At 36.6% G+C, this 22,590-nt stretch overlaps 1 protein-coding gene across 3 annotated transcripts in view; it reads left to right on the top strand.

Annotated features, from left to right (window-relative positions):
- Positions 1-1,785: 1,785 nt before the first annotated feature.
- The window catches only part of DACH1 (dachshund family transcription factor 1), a 491,468-nt gene continuing 470,663 nt past the window's right edge, over positions 1,786-22,590 (top strand). For all 3 annotated transcript variants that reach the window (XM_036757384.1, XM_036757382.1, XM_036757383.1), the window contains exon 1: positions 1,786-2,714. In XM_036757384.1, coding sequence (XP_036613279.1) covers positions 1,795-2,714 — 920 coding nt within the window. In that variant the 5' untranslated portion in view covers positions 1,786-1,794. The remainder of the gene's footprint in view (positions 2,715-22,590) is intronic.

The raw sequence follows: 22,590 nt of genomic DNA, 5'->3' as shown, positions 1-22,590 counted from the left end.
ATCACCTGTTGGTCAGAGACCCTTTAAATATCTAAATGCAACAGGTTAGGTAAATGTAAGAATAAGAAGAATTAAAAAGGTGATTGAGAATAATTCTACCAGTTAATTTTTATATATCTCCACTTTGTCTTTTCAGGTCTACTATTTAGGTGTGTGTGTGTGTGTGTGTGTGTGTGTGTGTGTGTGTGTGTTGTGGAGAGTAATTTCTTAAAAACTTTTCAGAATAGAAAGGATATTCCCATAGAATGAATTAATTTTGGAAAATTATAAGTTAGGAAAAGGTCTCCTATCACACCATACCAGAAAGTCTTTTGTCTTTTTTAGAGTAACAGCTTTTTGTTGTTGTTGTTGATGTTATTCACTTGAATTTATCACAGTTTTAGATCCATAAAGTAAATAAGTGTGTACTTGCTTTATATTTAGCTGGCCTTTCCTTTTTGAAGTCAGAGGATATTACACATATTTCTGACTGGCAAGCAAGCGTAGCTAACCTGTGTAAGATCCACATCGAGGATATCTTTTCCTTTTTCTTCTCCCCCTACATTCTACTGAAATACAGAGCACATAAAGAGAACATCTGCTATTATTATGTTAGTAATTTAGATATCTGATTTCTTCCAACTTTCGTCTGTGATCTGTACTTACTACCCCAGCTCAAAAAAAAATACACACACACAAATAAGTAACCAAACAAACGAATGAATTAAAATCATACGTTTACGTTTGCATAGGAACTTTCCCTAAAGTAAACTAGCAGCAAATGCAAATCTTCATAAAGATGTATGGAAGCAGAAAGTGTATGTAGGTTTTCCATTTATACCTGATTTTCTTAAAAATCATTTTAATACGTCCTAATTCCTATAAAAAACTGTTCAAAGTGCTTTTGTTCGTCTTTAAGTTGACAGGAGATTGCTTAGATGCGTTTGGAAAATTACATGTCGTCGCGGATGAGATGAAATATGAAACATGTAATCTAACGGTAGTATTAAAAGAAAAGATGACGATCTCCCCTTCCTTTTTCGTCCCCCCCCATTCCTCGCCGCGCCCCCCCCCCCTCCGTCTATGTCGCTCTCTCTTTCGCTCGCTCCCCTCCCACAATCTCTCCTCACCCTTTTCCTCCTCCCTCCCTCTCTTTCTCGTACTCTCTCGTTCTCTTTCTCAGTATCTCTCGCTCAGTCTGTGTTTCTTTGCTCCGGGTTCCTGGTTGGATAATTTGGGTTAATACTAGTGAGTGAGGTTTTTGTGGCTTCAAAGGGTATTTCAAGTTTCCGGAGCTCCTCCCCTCTGCACCGTGTGACAACAACAACTCGTCCAGAGAGCAGCCAGCACTTTTCAGCTCATTTTCTCTCTGTCATTCCCCTCTCAATCTTTGATCAATGTACTTGCCAGAGAGAACCGAAGTCCTTCAAACCTCCTCTTTTTCACCTTCATCTTTAACTTTGTGCTAGAGCAGGACCCAAAAAAACAATAGCCAACCCTCCCCCACTCCCTCCCTCCCCCCCCTAAAAAAAATTCAGCCCCCAATCCCAGCCCCCGGAGAGGACTACTCATTTCGACTTTCGGGACACTTTTGTGCGTGCCTCTCCTGCTTCTCGCTCTTACCCCTCTGCCCTTCATTCTCTCTTTCCTTTCTCTCTTTTCTTTTCTTTTTTTCGTTTTTCTCTCTTTCCCCCTCTTTATCTTTCTGGGGATTTTGCATTCTCTTGTTCGTTCTCCCCCTTTCCTTCCCCTCCCCCTGGTGTGTGGCAACTTTTTCCACCCCCCAATCTCCTTCTTCTCCTCTTATATGTCACCATGGCCGTGCCGGCTGCTTTGATCCCTCCGACCCAGCTGGTCCCCCCGCAACCTCCGATCTCCACTTCTGCCTCCTCCTCCTGCACCACCACCTCCACCTCCTCGGCGACCTCCTCTCCGGGTCCCTCCATCGGTCCCCCGGCATCTTCAGGGCCAACCCTCTTCCGACCTGAGCCCATCGCGGCGGCGGCGGCAGCGGCAGCGGCGGCGGCAGCAGCAGCGGCGGCGGCGGCCACGGTCACCTCCACCAGCAGCGGCGGCGGCGGCGGCGGCGGCGGAGGCAGCGGCGGCGGCGGCGGCGGTGGCGGCGGCGGCGGCTGCACTAGCAGCAACGGAGGAGGCGGCGGCGGCAACTGCAACCCCAGCCTGGTCACCGCCAACAGTAGCAGCAGCAACAGCAGCAGCAGCAGCAGTAGCAACACTGGCAGCGGCGGCGGAGGCACCTCCAACCCCAGCCTCAACGTGAGCACCGCCAGCTGCGGCAGCAGCAGCAGCAGCAGTAGCAGCAGCAGCAGCAGTAGCAGCAGCAGCAGCAGTAGCAGCAGCAGCAGCAGCAGCAGCTGCGGCAACCTCCCGGGGAAACCCGTGTATTCGACCCCTTCCCCAGTGGAGAACACCCCCCAGAATAATGAGTGCAAAATGGTGGATCTGAGGGGGGCCAAAGTGGCTTCCTTCACGGTGGAGGGCTGCGAGCTTATCTGCCTGCCCCAGGCTTTTGACCTGTTCCTAAAGCACTTGGTCGGGGGCTTGCACACTGTGTATACCAAGCTGAAGCGGTTGGAGATCACGCCGGTGGTGTGCAATGTGGAACAGGTTCGCATCCTGAGGGGACTAGGGGCTATCCAGCCCGGGGTGAACCGCTGCAAACTCATCTCCAGGAAGGATTTCGAGACACTCTACAATGACTGCACCAATGCAAGGTAAAGGGTGGCCGGGGGGCTCCTCTAACATCCAACTCCCTCTTCTCCACCCACCTCCGCCCCCCTCTTTCTCTCCTTTTAGTCCTGTGCAGCCTCACTAGCCCCACAGAACCTTGGAAATCAACGATCCTTTCTTTCCTTTTGGTAGTATTGTTGACAAACCTGACCAAACTGAACCTCTTCCAGTCTCTCCTGAGAAGTTGGAGAATCCATCCTATCTATCCTGCACTTACTTTCCCCTATTTCCTTCTCCTCCCTCTTGCCGGTCCCATGCCCTCTCTACTTACCAGTAAATGTTAAACTCTCTGTGCCCTGCGCGGGGCGGGTGGTAGGGGGTGGGGGTGGGGGGAGTGAGTGCTTTGATTGTTCAGGGACTTGGGAGAAAGGGACGAATTGAGAGGAAGGGGCGTGGGGGGGGGAGATAAAGGAACTTGTAGGACATTGAATATTGCGGTGAAACACATTCCTCTTTCCAGTTTGTCAAAACCTGAGAACACCTACCTTGTCTCACCTCTGCCCTCCCACCGATGCTAGGGCTCTCCAAAGCTAGGCACTCAGGAGTGCGAATCTCACTGAAGTGTGATTTGTGTTTGGTACAAAGCGTGTTTCCAGCGGATGATTAAGTTGAGGTTGGGGGAGGTTGTGAAAGGGGAACAGGGTAGGGGGATGCGGAATCCAACTCCAGGCATCAGGTTTTTCCAGCCAACAAATGAGCTGGAGGTGGGGGTGGGGTGGTTGAAAGATGGGCTTTGGAGTAAGAGGTAAGGATGCCGGGGTAGAAGCGTGGCTCCCCCCCGCCCGGCTTTGGGGAAGCTAAGGAAATATGGTCCCGGGATAGCACTTCAGAGTCTAGGGGCACATTGTTTTGGCGTCTGAGAACTGGCCCAGTAATTGAACTCTCAGTGTCCCATTTCTCTATGGTGAATTTAGCTGCAGCATATAAAGGGGAGGGAGGAGATAAGAACCGTGTGTGCGTGTGTGTGCAAGTGATGGCAAGAAAGGAAAGAAAGTGGAAGGAAAGTGAGGCTGTTGCCATGGGGCAAAGGAGTGTCAGCAGGCAGGTTTCCTTATGGTGGGGTGGAGTTCGAGACACAGAGGCTAAACTGAGTTGGGGAGAGAAGATGCCAGGTCTCTGCTCTTTCTGAGGTCGGTGGCTCAGTGGAGAAGCAGGTGCGGGAGCTGGACTGGGAAGCTAAACTGAGAGGGCTCGAAGGTTCAGTCGCGTTCCCAGTAGCTGCCTGGGAACCGAGGAGTGCCTTGGGATGTATTAGCCACGGGTCCAGTTCCAGCGCAGTTTCACTGTACAATGTCTGAGTGCTCGGAGGGGCAGAATTGTACCGGGAGGGGGCGGGAGAGGGGCAGTTTTTAGGGATCTGGGAGATTGCAGGATCCCGGATCGTTCCTCAAACCCTTTGCCAACACACACACACACACACACACACACACACCCCTCTTTGCCATTCTAGTTCATCTTTTGCCCCATAGGAACAATAGAGCAAAAGTCAAAACCTAGAACAAGATGAGCAGGGTGTAGTGAAAGTTAGAGCTTCGTTTAGAGATGGGAAGGACTGAAGAGAAGGAGGGAATAACACGCACAACTTTCCTAGAAAAATCAAATGCTATAGAAATAAACGTGAAGACAAGGACAGAGAGGGCTCTATCTCCACATGTAGCTGATTAGGACGATGGGATGGGTGTGGGTGAAGGTAAGAGTTAATTTAGGAAGTAACCAGAAAGGAAGAGCTCCCCTGTTGTCCGAAGGAATGAGAACCAAACTAACACAGACTGTCAGACTTGCATCTTAGCTGGCTACCTTGAGGGTAGTGATAAAACTCAGAAGACACGAACCTTGTGTGTGTGTGTGGGGGGGGGGGTGTCCACTGAGCAAAGACTCCGTACTGATTGGGGGCAGATACTCTCAGGTAGTTGGTTATTTGGGAATCAACATACAGGTCCTGAATGTGCTGCTAAATCAAAGCAAAAAAAAGATATAAGAGCAAAGCTTTGCCACCTCCTTCTCTGCCCCCCTTTTACTTTTATATTTTTTTAATAAAATATTCCTTGTTATATTTGGTTCTATAAACTTATCTAGGTGAGTGTAAAGAACAGGTGGCAGTTAAAGGATTGAGGTGGGGGTAGGGATAAGGAAAGACCTTCACTGGGATAATATTTAATAATGACTGGTCAAGAAAGAAACATTTACCAAGAACTTATAGATATTATTTTTGTGGCTACTAGTCTGAGTAGGAAACTTTTAAGTGTCCCATTGAAAGAATGACAATTTTTATTTGAAGGAAGTTTAGAGGTAGATGATCAAAATTGTAGGTACATTTTCTTTTAAAGCAAATCTTATTGTTGTAAGTTCAGTATAATTTTATTCAGTAAACAAACAGCAAGTCTAAGTTCTTTCTGTGTATTACTCACGGCACGAACTGTACCAGTAAATCAAAGGTCATTTCCCATTAAATCTTGGTTAAGAACATTTTCATTCTAATATAAAATGATAAATACACCAATTTAACTGTTCACTTAAATAATTATGTTTTTCCAGTTTTCTTAAATTTTGTTAGAGTTTGAACTGAAGTCTTTGTCATGTTGTCATGGCCTATTTAAAAAAAAAAAAAAACAAACCTAGGTCAAAATATTCTAAGAGTTTCTGCAGAGGGTAAGGATAGTTCTTAAGTTTATCATCAGAATGATTCAATATGCTTTAAAGGATAGATGCCCCAGAATTGAAAGACAAGTTCAATCCAGTAGAGCATGTCTTTAATTCTACTTACCACTTCAAAAATATCTTATCATCACTGTGATTATACTGTTGTCATCTGGTATTAATACTTTAGTTTGCAATTAAATATGATGTTCCACCAAGCTTTCTCAGTCTATTTTCAGTTTTAAGATGCATTGCTTGCCTCCCTTGATGCATCTTGATCTTTTACTTAACACCATCCTTTGCTCATAGTAATGTCTGCAGCATACAAGCTCTGTCACCATTTGTTCATAAGATATTTTGCTACATAAAACTGAGATTTCCTAATTCAACTAGGGATTCCAGAGCTTGGAGGCCTAGGACTGGGGTATGCAGTGCTTTATTTATTTTGCCACAATATGCTGTCAGAAGTGTAATAGTGTATTATTTAAAATCAATATGACATTATGTTTCCTCTGAAATACTTTGAAAGAAGTAAGCACAATTTCTTGTGTCTAAAGTTTCAAAACTAAAACAACTCTTTCCCCCCAAAAAAGGTAGTTTAGCACCTTTACAATAGAAGAATTACTTTCCTTTGCATGGATGATTATTTTACTCATCTGGATTTTAGTTCTCTTGTTCCTTGTCTCTTATGTTTACTAAAAAGAAAAGAAAACCCAAAGGAAGAAACAATACAGGTTAAAAAAAGACTCTGCATTAGACGGCAACTTAAAAATGAAATAATGACTGTCTTTCCAATCTCAGTGTTCACAGCCTTTTGTAAAAGCAAATGTAGTTATCTATTGCCATACCCTGGAAGATTTATCCAGTGTTCATATGGGTAAACTGAGGAACCATGGTATTAACTTACCCAAAGTCATTCCATAAGTTATTAACAAAGTTTGTATAGAATAGGATTAATTTCTTTGGTTCGACTACCAGTGTGGTGTTTCTTAATAACCAAGTAAATGCTCAGTCAGTTTATTACCTTTAACAACAAAAACAAAAAGAAAAAGATGAAAAGGAGGGTATCAAGAGGAAATCACCTGTGGGTTAACCAGAGCTTACATAAAGACTTCAACATGGGATAGGGGACAGGGGGAGTAGAAAATGCAGGAGAATACATATAGAAGTTGTCAAAGGACAAAGGCAGACCTTGATCAGTTTCCTCCAATTATTTATTAAACTAAACATTAGATGAATGAACTTGGCTGTTGCAAGGGAGGTTAGTTAATGAACCATTAAAAACAAAGTAAGCCATCAGTAAATCACTTATTTGTAGATCTGAGTTAGAAATGTGATTTACATGTGTTCATGTCATATAGAAAAATATTCCCTTTCAGATGAAATTCTGATTTCCCTGGGTCTTGGTTGCATTGAGTTTTTTTTTATTTGTTTTCCCTAACACCAGATTATGATGCAGGATACTTAGAACACAGGAGTTGCTGAAGTTGAACCAAAATATTTCACTTTCTTGGGTAGATTGAATGTGTGTGCACCACTTCCATTCAAGCCTTTCACTTTTTAAAATCTGTAGATGATACATATTTATAGTACTGTATCTATAGATGAAATATTACTCTAGCTCTTCATCATTTCATTTTATGAGTAGATTCAGTGAATGGATGGCAAAGTGAAAGATTTCCCAATACTGTATTCCTCTAAGGAAACTTTTCTTTGTACATTATGAATTTATCTGTTTTAGAAAAAGAAATGTGAGACACTGGGAAAACATGGTTTACCTCTCAGCTTCCCTCTTTTTAAGAAGTCACTACCTTTTGGCATTCTTTAATTAACTGGCCCGCTGAGACAGCAGTCATTTATTTAGGATTTTACTCTTTGATTAGCTTTCTATGTCACAGACTTGTGTTTCATTATAGAAACTTTAAAATAAAACCATTCTTCAACTCCATAATGTTTATACACACAGGTAAGCCAGTTGCAGTACAAAGATAGCTTTTCCATGGGCCACACTAAAAGAAAAGAGGCCAGAGTTGATAAATGTTTGTATTGCAACAGATTGATGATAGAAGTTAAGTGTAATATTTCATTTTATCAGTTTTTTTATACACTGTGAGTTAAGAAGATTTGCCTGTAAATTATGACAGAAAATCTAAGTTTAGGATCCTGCAAAACTGCCTACCATTCATTTTGACTCAAATCCCTGATTGATGTTAATGTAATTGGTTGTTGATACTGATTTTGTTATTGGCAGGTCTCAAGCAAATATGACTATTCCAGTTTAAATTACCTATGGGAAAAAAGAACATTCTAATCTAGTTTTTACTTTGCTCAACGAAATCATTTATCCAACTAACCCAGTAGCCTGCCTACTGTAATATAACCCACCCTTAATGTTCAATGGGAGGTGTTACCCTACATAATGTTCTTAGCTATTCCTTTAATAGTGTTGCACATAGTTGTGGAGATGAAGGTTTACTTTCTGACCTCCACAGATTATTAGCTAATGCTCTGAAGCATGACATTTGATTACCCATAACAATATTTTACATTCTGCAGTTACAAATGTTATTAAGAACTAACTAGGAAATATGTTACCTTTTAGAATCTGGATAGAAGCACATTGTGTGTGTGTGTGTGTGTGTGTGTGTGTGTGTGTGTGTGTGTGCAGAAAAAAAAAAAGCTTTCTTTGTAGGAGTCAAATGCTATATCCAGGTTTTTTTTGGTCTAATTTCTTATATTAAGCGAAACTTGTTCGGAAGTTACTGAGAGTAGCCATTAGCTACCATGCCCCTTTAATTGTGTCACCCTATATTGATTGTAGTCTTGGCTGACTTGTAGTATAATTCACTCCTCTTTTGGCAATTCTCTATGAGCAAATTATCAGAATAGCATGTTTTGCTTTGTTATTTTTTATTTGATGCTTTGTTTTTGGAATATAAGTTGCACTTATAAACTAGATTAATGTGCTTAATGTCATTATTTTAGCAATGATTTGTGGATTTGATTATCATTTAGCATTATTTTATCTTTCCCACTTATTTTGCTAAACTGTTCCATTCAATTGCTTTTGTCAGTCAAATAAATTAATAATTAAAATTGCCTCATGTTAGCAGAATCGAGTACAAGTACCATAAAATACAATAAGAAATGAGAACCTAGCAGGTTGTGATTTGCCTTCTTTGTAATAACTCTTAGAACAATCTAATTTGGTATGTCTTTTAGATAGATTCAGGTAAATCTGCATCACATTTACAAGCATGTACATATACATCTATATATGTGTGTGTATATATACACACATATAGATAGGTAGATATTAGATAATGAGTTTATAGATAGATATTGGAACTTAGGTTTAAAGATGCTAAAACTTAGCCTGATGAATACTCAACTTGGAAGCAGTTTTTTTTTAGATTGTTCAATTAACAACTTTTACCCTTTGAAAGTAACAGGAAGAGTAAAATTGTGTAAACTATTTGATCTTTTAAAATCTACAGTTTAAAAAATACTGTATAATTTTATGTTTTTAAATAGCATTTGAATTAAATATTGTATGACCTTTACATATTTCTCAGTCTCATAATGGAGATGACACACACATACGACTTCTCAGTTAACTTAAAAAGACATCATCCATACTACATGTCTAAATGCTATAAATATTCTAGAGATATAATTAAAAACAGAGAATGAACTTATATTTACTTATTTTTTAGAATGTGGGTCACATAGGGATTTTAAAATTGTTTACTTTTAATTTTAAATACTGCTATTGGCAACAAGAGTAAATTAAAACTTTGTATAAGGGGTTGATTTTTACAAGAAATAACAAACCCAAACTGCCTTGAATTAAGGAAGAAATATTATACTGTACTCTTACTGAAATATTTAAACATCGGAGCATTGAAGCAGAGGTTTTATGAATATATGTTATTCACTATCTTGTTTTGGTAGAGGTGTTTGGTATAGAAAGTTTCCAGTGTCAGCAGTAAACTTCTTGTTTCCATTTCATTGATGAAATATATTGCTGTCGACAATTAAATGTTATCAGTCATTTTAAATAAAATGTTACCAATTAGAAATATATTATGTGTGTTTGTGCATATCTATATATGTGTACACACACACACATATATATATAGACACACATATATATGCATATATATGCATATATATACATATGTGTGTGTGTGTGTGTGTGTGTGTACACATACATACACACATATATTCCACTGTGGTCTGTAAATGAGTCTATTCAGTTGTGAAGTGAGTTTACAATAATTGTTTGTTTTTATATTAAGGTAGAATAGGGTAAAGAGTTACGTTCTCTTACTTGCCAGTTCATTTTTCAAAAAGTTAACCCAGAAAGTAAAATTGCTTATTCTTCATTTTCATGGGTAACTTTGGTTATTTTTAGATGGAATTGGAGAATTTTGAAGATGATTGCTACTTTTGCTCTCACAGAAACAGTTCATGCCTAAATGACAAACTGCACAAGTAAATGTACACACGGGTAGAAAAAAGAAACTATTCTCTTTTGTCATTCAAAAAGCTGGAAACCTGACCAACTTTTTGCTAAGTGATGCTCTGGAACTTATTTTTAGTTAAATCTGGAGCACAGCATGGAGATTAGACATAAATAAAATTGGCTGAAGTTAATGGCTGAAAAGGGTTTCATTTAAAAAAAATGTAACAAAACATATGTAGAGAGTGACTAAAATTATTCATTGATCTCCAATCAAGGATTTTAAAGCAGGTGCATTGATAATTTCCTGGTGTGCCACTCCACTCTAACCAGGAGTTTACTCTCTGTGAAGATAAGAGGGTGTTTCAATCACAAAATTTTATTCATCTTTAGACCTTTCTAAATTGTTCTCTAAATTAGCCAAATTGCTGAATTCTGCCAACTGTGTGGCAGTTTTCTTTTCTGATCCAAATTGGCTTGGAGTTGAACTATGCTGTCAAGCTAGGTTTCCTCTGCATGTTTAAATGTATTTGAATAGAAGGAAAATTCTTAAAAGACAACTGATTAACCAGAGAACTGCATAATATGCAGTTAGCTTGCTCACCATTCCTTAGCATGTTTGCCTAGGAAGTGGCCAAAAGCATCTTGTTACCTGCTGTTTAAAAAAAAAAAGAAAAAAATGTTTGGAGAGGCATGCCAGACGAAGACATTTATTGCAACTATAACTGCTAAAATATAATCACAAAACTTTCCAAGAAGGATAACCACAATATGTTAGTGAATAAAACACATCTCTTATGAAGTCAAAACTGATGGGGTAGAACAGCATAGGCTAAGTATTATCTACTGTATATATTAGAATACTTATAAAATCTTGAATAGATATGATGTACCTTAGACATGTTTAGAAACATATTGACATGTTTATGTACAAATGACAAATTTTAGAATATGCTATGTATTACATGGTTTGTGTTTATATAGTAGTGTTTAATTTCTACTTTTTCTTGGAAAAGAGAGTTTATATCCATAAAATGGATCCTAGTAAGATGAATGAAGAGACATCATATAACATGACACCCAATGTAACTTAACCTTGGTTTTATTTGGTGTCAAACACTTTTTAATAATTTGGCTTTTCCACAAGCAAAGAGGCAATTTTTTCCTTTCAAGAACAAAAACAGCACAAACTAGAAAAGTATACAGCAGAACTGTCATATTCACTTGCAATATATTGAATGATACACATTGAACAGTTGGTGTTATTAAGTCAGGACTTTGGTGAATGAACAAAGGTAAAAAATATCTTCCCCAAAATTCTTGGGTTACAGTCAACTTTCAAATATATGTGAAATATAACATACAAAAGTTTAAAATGTTGCTTCCTAAATTTTATTTATTGCTTACTTCCTACCCTCAACTCCCATCAATTTAATTTATAATAGGTTAGCATCTCTCATAGACATACATGAAACTTTCGTTTCATGATGATGTTTAGAGAAAACAGATCATTTTGAATATAAAAATACACCTTGTACTCAACCATCAGAAGTCTAAAATACCATGTATATAATTCTTTTCTTTTTTGTGTGTGCTTGTAATTTAAACCATTTTTCTAAATTCTTGGTAATATGCTTTTTTGCTAGAAGTGGATAGCTATTGTTTAGTGCCTTTAATAAGGCTGTAGAAAAGCAGATATTATTAGAATACTATTCCTTTGCCTATCCATTCATATGTCTTATTCTGGGAGACGTAGGGACCGCAACAAGTGTAAGGAGATCATCAGTGGTTCACTGATACTGTGACCATGTTAATCTATAAATGGTCAAATGTTGCTATTTAAGTTCTTAGCCCTGACATCGCCCTTCATGTTCCTGCTTAAATTACACTGAACAGACAAGACATAGAGGCCCAGCAAGATGAAAAACATATCTTGTAATCCAATTATTATTATTAGTGGCAGTAATAATGTTAATAATTGATTTAGAATGAACATTATATCAGATCTTTTTAATTCTTAAAAGCCTCAAAAAAGTTGTAGGATAGCATTCTTGTTTTCTCATTTTAACCCCTTCAAGTTCCAACCTTCTGGCTAAATATTAATCTATAGCCTGGGATACAAGAAACAACTTTGTCTCTTGAGGTATTACTACTTTTCCACCACACTGGGTGGTAATGGGGCTGAAGGGTTCTGGACAAGTGATTTCTCAATTGTGGGAAACTTGTGGTGTGTCAACTCCCTCTGCCAATGTAAATGAACAAGTCATCTGCATCTTAGAATCTTAGTATTTTTGAACATCAAGAGGTTAGGTCACTTACTTGACATCTAATATGTGTCAGAGGAAGAACTGACCCGAGGTCTTCTTGAAACCAAGTCCTGCTTTCAATGTAATATGACAAATAGCTTTGCAAACATTATATATATATATATATATATATATATATATATATATATATATATATATATATATATATATATATGTGTGTGTGTGTGTGTGTGTGTATCTATGTATACACATGTATGGTATGTATTAAGTATGTATTATAAGTGTATCTAACTAGATAAATACACATATTCACACATATGCATTATATATGCTTTAGCCAATTTAATCTGTGTATAAATTTCATGGTATATTTGTGTATATCTGTAAATTGTGCAATCATTGAAGTGCGAAATTTAACTCCTTTCACTAGTAATATACAACCTTACACATGCCATATGAATGATAACAGAGTTAAACTGATTTCAGCAAGACACTTTCATGTTGATTTATTTTACAAATAAACTGTTCATATATATTCTGTTATTAGAAATCAGAGTTGGCAATCTTACCTTTTAAAATTTTGAAACTCAAAACATATCACAGCAGAGGTGAAAAATCTATAATGCATATTTGACAATTTATTCAATCAATGGGCTTTTCAGGTTAAGCTGTCGATAAAGTTGGCATTACTTTTTCTTCTAAAGGTTTTCCATGCTATACTGTAATTTATAAAAACAGAAGGAAGTTAAAATGATGAGCTATTTTAATTGTCAATAAAATGTATTTTCACTTAATATCACTGCTCTGTCCTTTCTTGATATTGTTAGATTAAGCCACTTGCAGATGTCAGATTAATTTTAGATAAAGAGGGGATAATTTAACCTTAACTGATTTTTCAAACTTGTTTCATATACAGTAAAAATGAATGGCTGAAAAGTCAGCGTACTTTTCATTAGACTCTTGCTTTTATAACCACCAAAATGTGTCTTTAATTTTCAATGCAAAATTACATTATAATTGAAAATAATTTTGTACTATATACATATATTACATAGCCTTAGAGTATAATCAGATGGGATTCACTATTGATAATGATAATGCCATTTCCCACCCTAACCCCCATTCCTTTTCTCTATATTTATGTTAATTGTTTTCAGGATTTCCTATGCTTCAGAAAAAGAATGGCTTCTAAAATAGTTATATAAGAATGATAGGAAAAACAATGTCATAGCCTTATAGATAACTGCTCTCTCAAAAACTTTGCCATCAATGAGATGGTTAAGGGTAAGGGGTTAAATCTGCAGGTGTAGGTAAGGTGATATATATTACCATTTTATACAGTGGATTGTAATTGTCTTTGAAAATACCTGATAGTGGATGACTTAAATTGAAATCAATTACTTTCTTAATCTTTCTAAGGCATTCCTCAAGTGCTTGCATCATTGGTGAAAGTTCAGGCATCTATTGATTACAGGCAGAAAGACACTCATAACATAGTGGCTGCCTATGGGGGAAAATATATCATTTACAATAGGTGGAATTTTAAAAATGAAAACAATGAACATTAAAAAATTAATGGCATCTGCTGATTGGGTGACCTAATTTTGTATACATGGGAGGGAAAATAAAGATGCATAATGCTTAAAGGAGATGCTATTTTTAAAGGAAAAAGATAAGTGAAGAATGATTTTTAATTTTTTTATTATTTTGTGAGCGCTGATGCTTTTAATTCTTCAGTGTTTAAGAATTCTCTGACAAGTACATATTTTAATCAAAGATGAATATGCATCTTCTGTTCAGTTAATTTTTTTTTCACTCCATCAAAGATGCATGCAGATTTGAACTTGTAACCAGGAAGAGTGCTTCCATGCTTCAAATTGCCCAAAGACCCCCAGGGATAGAAACTTGACCTGCTTTTATGAAACCATAGAATTACATTTATACAAGTTACCCCATGGGAAAGGAATGAACTGATCCTAATTCAAACCTTAATATTGGAGACTTATGGGTCAAATTTGATTTTTCTTCCCCTTAACACCTGTTTGGCTACTAAATTTAGTAACTAGATACATTTAGAAAATTGTTTTTTTAGATTATTCATAAATAACATTCCTCAATTCTGTCACTGGTACCCCCTTTTATCTTTTAGTTATGTTGATTTTCTTTTTGTGGCAAGACATTTAGAGTCAGTTTTTTTTAAATGCTATTTCAGTCCATACAAGGACACAGTTGGTTTTAGGGAAAAGAAAAGTTTAATGTATTTAATTGAGTTTGGCAACAATGAATTCATATTTATGTCATTAATTTACAACTACACAAGACTCTCCCTATCAGAAATGGAAACCACTATCTCATTGTGAGTAGTCGTGCTTATTTTTTATTTTTTAGAATAAGAATATCTCTGTATGATTACAATCAAATCTTATCAGACTATCGAGTTCTAACAGAAATATTTTCTGTCTGGTAGAACCACAAAGTAGGGTATCAGAGGTCTGGTCCTCCTCCTTATATGTACTTAAAGTGGTCAGGAGGTTGCATTTTTTTCAGTCCTACCTAAATTCACTTAGTAAAGTAGTCCTGTGCGGAGAAGTCATATTAAATGTTATAAAATAAGAAAGACTTTAAATCTATGTCAGTCTCGTTATTTTCTAGGCTTTCATTAGAAGGCTACTATGTTCAGAAATCTTTGGTACACGAGAAGTGATTTTATGCTAAGGTAGAGGAGCAGAAGCAAAAGTCGTTCTCTTCTGACAGCTCTCAAATAGAGGCCCTCTAGGGGGACCAATGGGCAGCAAGGTGGCCCTGAGATTGGAGTCAGGAAGACTTTAATTCAAATCCAGCCTCAGACGCTTACTAGCTGTGTAACTCTGGGCAAGTCACTTACCCCTGTGTTTGCCTCAGTTTTCTCATCTGTAAAATGAGCTGGAGAGGCAATGGCAAACCATTTCATTATCTTTGCCAAGAAAACCCCAAAAGGGGTCACAAAGAGTTGGACTTAGATGAAAGTGACTGAACAACAACAGGAGAACTAGTGGGGACCAATCCCTCCAGATTCTCTTTCTTTTTTTTCCAAAACTCACAGTCACATTTCTGATAACATATGGAAAGTTCTGTGATTAGGAATTTTGGGCTAAAATTGAGGAATGGATTTTTCTTAATTAAAATAAGTAAAATAATAATTTGAAAGACCATTTACTTCCGTATTGTTTAACTTCCCTAACACTAGACTGAATTAATCATTGTCTCTAATTTCCTTACAAGAATAAATCAAAGAGGATTATTGGAGAATGTCCCTAGAAAGACATAATTTCTAGGCTTATGAAGAACATTGATCATTTTATGTGAAGGACCTGGAAAGTTACTCTGTGTTCCTTAGGAGCTTTATAAGTCATAAACATAAATTTTTAAAAAAAAAATTGTTTTGTTTTCATTTTCCCTGCAACAAAAACTTATTTCAGCTGTAAACTGACACTGTCATTGAGTCTATATGACTACAACTATATTGGCTAAGATTGAAATATGTGGTCAATTACTTAGATATTTCCAACTACCAGTTGGGCTTTATATTGACAAGATAACTGGATATTTGCTGGGTTCTGTGTTGCGTTTTAGTGTCTGTGCTAAGAATTCTGAGGATGGCATAATACTTCGAAAACTATATGACAGTGCCTTCTTCTTTAGTTGTCAATGAAGGAAGGGGAGATGACCTCATTGCTTCAAGTTGAGACTTTACACATCCAGTCTAGTTATTGTAGTTGTGTTTCCTTTTTACCTCAATGGGTGACTGCAGCTTTATTTCTTTCATACAGTCTGGTATAGCACAGTGGAAAGAGGGCTGATTTGGTGATAGAGGACCTGAATTTGAATCCTCACTCTGTCTTACGCTATATATACAAAATTTTGGACAATTCACATCACTTCTCTGGCTCTCAGTTTCCCAATCTGCAAAATGAGAAAATTAGACGAGGTGGTTTCCAATGTCCTTTCTAACTCTAAGTGATGAACCTGTGATAACTTATAGTATAACTATGTGAAATATATATATATATACATATATATAATATAAAAAACATAAATATAAGATCGATTAAATTTGCCTTTTCAAATTCTAGTAAAGAAATATAAAAACATGAATGAATGTATAGAATTTTACATGTTTTTCCCTTATAAAAGAGTTATTTTTGCTGTCAATATTAAACACCATAGTCAAAACAACCTTTATGACTAGTTTCTTTTTAATATATTTACAGTAATGTTCATTTTTTAGGAAAAAGTACCTTGCAGGTACTGAAGTAGATATAAAATATAAAATAAAAACAGTGTTAAGATAGATTTTTTTTTCTGTGAAGTTAGAATAAGGCCTCACTTTTTCAGGACTTGGAAGCACTAACTTCACTAATTTTTGAATATTTTTAGCTCAGTTTTCTATTTTGAGTTTACAAAAAAAACCCCAAAACCCAGCATAGTAGATTCTCTAATTGACCTAGAGTCATTGTGCACTAACTTCCCCCCCCCTTTTCTTTTTGGGAGGGGGTTAAGTGAGGGCCCATGACAGGGATGCTGTTTGTTTTTCACAAAAGTTGTTTGTGATTTCAGGTACTCCTGGGAAATCTCTTGATCAGATTCACATCTGTTCCTGTCAAAGTGGGTGCTAAGATACCGGTCACCCAGCAACCATGTCCAAGAGGGAATTGGGCCGATAATAACTTCAAAAAGGAATGACAGATGCTAGATTAGGATGAAAGACAAAACGCATGAAAAATGAGCTTGTTAGAATCAAAAAATTGTTCAAGCACCTTTATGCAAATTAAATGAATATTGAACATTTGCATGCAGTAATTTCTACTTTTTCTGTTGATTGAGAAGAAAAAGGATGGTACATTTAAAACCACAAATGTGACTTCTTCTTTTTGCACCAATTAACATACAAAGCAGTATTTTTTTTTAAAAAAAGATAAGATTAGCCATCTGGGTTCTTAGTTCTATACCATGAATGTCACAATATTTTTCTAATGAGAGTAGTTCTTTTGAAAAATATTTTATCTGCAAATTCATAATAATAAACAAACAGTTCTATGTGAGTAGAAATTATTTTAGATTAATTCAATTCCATTTCTTTAGTAAGGATTTCAACAGTAACCTTATCCTGTTGTCCTTGAAATTGGTTAATGTACATTAATAAAAGATCACACAAGATGAGTTCACACCAAATGCTAAGGTTTCTGATTGACTGGTCAAACAACACTGCTTTAAAATAAAACCTAGTGACTCACACTTAAAGAATGATGTAAGAAAGCTGCCATAAAATAACACCATTTCAATTTTAAGGTGTTCTTGGATATTCCATGAATTTTTCTATTGAGACGTTCATACAACAATCAGAGTTTAGAAGGCCCTGACAAAATGTCCTGATTGAGAGAGGATTCTGTGTCTTGGTTTAGCAGTGTCTAATGTGGTCACGTACAGAAATTGATTTTCTTCAGAAATTAATTAATTTTTCATATCGCCCTAAGCTGCAGTTAAAAAGAGTGCATACTTGTCTGTTTTTTCCAGAAATATTGCCTAATCATATTAATACCATTGCCCCAAGGATGAAAAGATAATTGTACAAATGCATTTGGAAATATGTATCACTGAGTATTTATGATTAAATTATGCAAATGACCCAGCTCTCATCCTTTCCAGACCCAGATTGTCTAATTAGGATTGATATGCTGAATAGATGTTCTAGAATTTGAATACAAGCATGTCCAAGGAGCAGAAAATTGGAAATGACAAGGCTGAAATCCTAAGAAAACTGTCTTTCTCTTTTATACTTTGTTAATGTGGTGTTAGCAGTTGCAGCTTTTCCTATGGCTATATTCTGACTCGTGTGTTTCTGTGAGAAACAACCCTACAAAATGAATTTAACTTTAGCAAATAATAGTTTATTTCCATTCAATAGTGATTTTTAAAACTACATAGCCATTCTTCTAGCATTTAAAATGTCAAGTTCTTCTAGACAACATTAACTAATCCCTAATAAGGCAACTACTGTTTTTCCTGAGTGAGATCTGGTATTATATTTCTAGTTTATAACTGTCTTTCTAGAATATTTTCCTACTGTAGTCTTGAAACACATCTTCCTACTATTTTCCTATAGGATATCTTTTCTTGAGTCTGCCTTTCATTTATCAAGCAATTAAACACACACCCTTTTAAACTTGCATGCATTTTAAACAATTGATTGGGGGGGGGGTGTTGGAAACACTGCATTTGAAAATGAACAGTGTTCAAATTTGAGGTCCTCAGCAGGTTTTCTCCCTCATTTATTACACTCATTCATCTTAGAAGGAAGGGTGGTAGTAAGTAGTTATGAAGAGTACTGAACTGTCAGTAGTCCAGCCATTGTTAAGCAGCGGGTAGTCACTCCCTCTGAACTCTGCTGGCTCCTGCTTCCCATCTGCAGGATGATGGATTGCTATGTTTAATACATTTCAGCTTTTGTCTGTCATAGTGTGGACAGACAGCACTATCAATGATTTCAGCAGTGATTAGAGAATAGTTTCTACCCACTCCTATTGGCCAGACAGATCCCAGGAATGTTTGATGTAACAAACTGGTTGGCAGTTTCCCCATGCAAACGTGGGGTTTAACATCAACTGTATGCTCAATGTTTTAAACCAATACTGAGCCCCACTGAGAATTGTTAAGACTACATAACCACTTTAGAACAAAATTACACAAGACAACATTAAAAAACGTTTTGATTCTCAATCTAAAATATTCATCCCAAGTGGTCTCAAGTTTGAAGATAAATTAGTATTCTTTTTATAGTAGCAGTAAGTGTTTCCTAATAGGAATACATTCCATAGACTGGGATGTCACCGGTGTTATGCCCATCAGTCCTGAAGCATTCAGTGACTATTGAGAAGGTAAAAGCTCAGAGATCCTGGTAAAACAGTAAGATGTGACATGGCAAGTATCATGCTGGGATTTGCTAGGGAATGAGTGCATTGTGATTCATAAGTCCAAAGGCTGAATGATTCCAACAGCCAGAGGTTTCTTTGCACCAGCATAACATTTTCCCTAGAGTGTCTTATTGTATATATAAAATGGTGTCAAAGAAATCCAATTGATAAAAGGAAAAGAAAATGTTCTTTTAAATCTCATGTTACTAAGATGGATAAAGTTTTATTTAAAGAATAGAATTTGCTTCTAAATTGAATGTTATTGATAAAAATGCAGTTAGAATAACCTTAAAAGCTTAGCCTTTTTAAGGATTATTTTATCTTGTTTTATTTTGCTGGTTAATCATCCAAGCCAACAATTCAGGCTGTGTCTAATTTTCACTTTATTTTGAAATAAAAAATCTGAATCAGGAGACATTATTTGCTCTCAATACAGTTTTATTAATAGCACAGGATAATTAAAAGCTTGGATGGCCAAAAGTGAAGGCCTGATAAGGGCTGCCAACAGTACAATTTAGTAGAGAGGTGTGTGTGTGTGTGTGTGTGTGTGTGTGTGTGTGTGTGTGTGTTGCTGTAGGTGGTTAGAATTTTTGCAAAATTTTCGCTTATGTTTCTGTCTTGTCTCTATAGATTCTGTTATATGACTCATAGGATTCTGTTCATAAGCAGTGACCTTTGACCTTTTTTGTGCTTATGCACCATCGTATCTACAGGTCATGTTTACAGATGCTGATTTTTTTAAGAGATCCAGATAATACTGATCCTCTTGGGAAAGTTACTAAAAGCATACACTTATTTTGAGATTCATACTATTTTATACAATCATTTTTACGCTTGACTTGTTAAAAACTTTTCAAATTAAAGGCCTCCTGGCAGTGCATTCGGCAACTCCCCATCTTGTGAAGCACTCTGTTGCCAGAAAAAAAAACATCAGTTCTGTTAAGAAAGATAGAGTTTGCAAACTTTTGTCTCTGAATTAATATTGCGCTGGCTATGTTGCTAAATGATGTATGCAATACCTTTATTCCAAAAGGTAGGCTTTTAAATCATATAAGCACTCTGACACCTAGATCTAATATTTTTAAGAGGTGGCATACCAAGTCTTTCTTTGTTTACTACATAATGGGGGAGGGAAAATGAGGGCAGCAGGTTCTTCATCAGGAGCAAGAAATTTGGGGTGATTACAGACCATAGGATAGATGTCTACATGTGCTTATACCTTCACACATACACACAAGTCATTATGGAGTGTAACACAGTAATCAAGGTATAGTTGAATTTATCACAAAGGAATATGCCTTGATGTCTTAGGCTAATGATGGGGAATAAATGGAAGATCATGGGTCAGCAGTCTGAGTTTTTTGCTCAAATCTTTTAAAAGCATTAAAAAAGTTTATAGGATCTAGGGTTGGTCAGGATCACTAGATTTCCATCAATTAGTTTCTTCTGTCATCCTATGTATTTAATTTTATCCATACAAGAACAATATTCTGAGAAAGGGTCAGAAGATTAAGAACTCCTGATCTAGCCCAACCTTTTCATTTTATAAGTGAGGAGCCTCACAAAGGTGAAGTGACATAGCAAGGTCACATAGCTGGTAAGTAGGAGGACTTCAATTTATATGTTCTAGCCACAGTTCTTTCATCTCCTTTTTAATACTTTGATCTTTTATTGGTCAGCACTGGGCTTATGAATTAATCCTTTATCAAGGATCCAGTAGCCAGATCAGAGTAAAATTCAGAAATGATGGGTAGATTGTAAAGGTATAGGGGAGGGTAGAAGTAGGAAAAGGACAGTTAAGAGATGATGATTGAGAGTATGAGAGGATCCCAAGGACAAATTTTAGGATTTTGAATAGGTTTAACCCTATGTTCTCTACTCAAAACAATCTCCTACATAACTCTGGTCCAATATTGTCTATGGAATCAGAGGATATTGGCCAAAACGAACTCTAGGCTTCATCCAGTTCTTCACTTGTAAAATGAAGGGAACGATTATTGTTATTGGGTCGTTTCAGCTGTGTCTGACTCTTTGTGACCCCATTTTGGTTTTTCTTGGCAAAGATACAGGAGTGATTTGCCGTTTCCTTCTCTAGCTCATTTCATAGGTGAAGAAATTGAGGCAAACAGGGTTCAGTGCCTTGCCCAGGGTCACACAGCTAGTAAGTGTCTGAAGCTGGATTTGAACTCGGGTCTTCTTGACAATAAGTCTGCACTCTTATCTACTGCACTACCTAGCTAGGATTAACCAGATAGCATCTAAGGTTTCTATATCTACAATTCTATTAACCTTAGGCATGAATGCCCTGTTGTCATTGAGTTAAATTATAATATGAGTCAGTCTGATTTTTACTGGACTATCATTTCTGCTATTTCGCTAAATAAGAGTTTGCATTGCTATAAATATATAATTGTGAAAGCATTAAAAAACTAGATGAATGTGATGATATTTTGCAGAATTTAATGGGAAAAACATTCCTATCTGTCATGTATCTTTCCATCAACCCCTTTTCTTTATGTCCAGTTAATGGCTAGGTAAGTAGAGTATAGCAGCTATGATAGCTTCATTTTTACCATTGCATTCTCATAATCTCCAGTATGAGAAAAATACACTCAAAAGCTAATGGAATTCACATTGTTACCTTCCATCTAATAGTCCAAAAGTAACCTCAGGTCTATAGACTGGAGCTTGCTTTTTTATCCCAATAGTGTAAAGTATCATAGGACCTTAGAGGATGTCTAGGCCAACTTGTCACTGTGCAGCTTAGCAACTGAAGGCCAAGTCACATACATGTTAAGCAGAAGAGCTAGAATTTGAGTCCCTACAGAAATACTATACATTTGTATGAAAAAGGAGACTAGTGGCCCACTTTAAATAATAGTTTAGATTGAGAGTATACCTGATTTGTTCAGTAATGCATTATTATAATTGTCTAATTAGGTGTGCAGTGATTAAAGTGGTATGTATGTGTGTGTTCTGACCAGCCAATCGACAACCTTGTATTAAACAACTACCATGTGCTAGATGCTATGCTAGGTGCCAGAGATACAAAGACAAGGGTAAAATAATCTCTGCTCCCAATGAGCTTATTTTCTTTTTTTTAACTTTTAAATTAATTTTAAAAATTAATTTAAATTAATTTTTAATTAATTTTTCAGTTAATAAAATAATTTTTCTTTTTTTCCTATATCTCCCATTCAAAAAAAGAAAAGAAACTTTTTAAAACAACTTTGCATATTCAGACAAAACAAATTACCACATTGGCCATATCCAAAAAATAAATATACGACTCAATCTACATCTCTGTCTTAAGATATAGGCAAGATTTTGGGTTCTCTGGAATGATGGTTGGGCATTGTGTTGATCAGAGTTCTTAAATCTTTCAAAGTTATTTGTGCATATGATGTTGTGATTGTTGTATAAATTGTTCTCGTGTTTCTACTGCACACTGTATCTGTTCATACAAATCTTCTCAGGTTTCTCTGAAATTATCACCTTCATCAAAGTGGTCCCGCTATAAGACTTTTTGTTTCTTTGTTTG

Source organism: Trichosurus vulpecula, chromosome 4 (assembly GCF_011100635.1).
Source record: "Trichosurus vulpecula isolate mTriVul1 chromosome 4, mTriVul1.pri, whole genome shotgun sequence".
Classification (NCBI taxonomy): domain Eukaryota; kingdom Metazoa; phylum Chordata; class Mammalia; order Diprotodontia; family Phalangeridae; genus Trichosurus; species Trichosurus vulpecula.
Note: the sequence above shows the minus strand (reverse complement) of the source record. Positions and strands in the feature narration are given on the sequence as shown.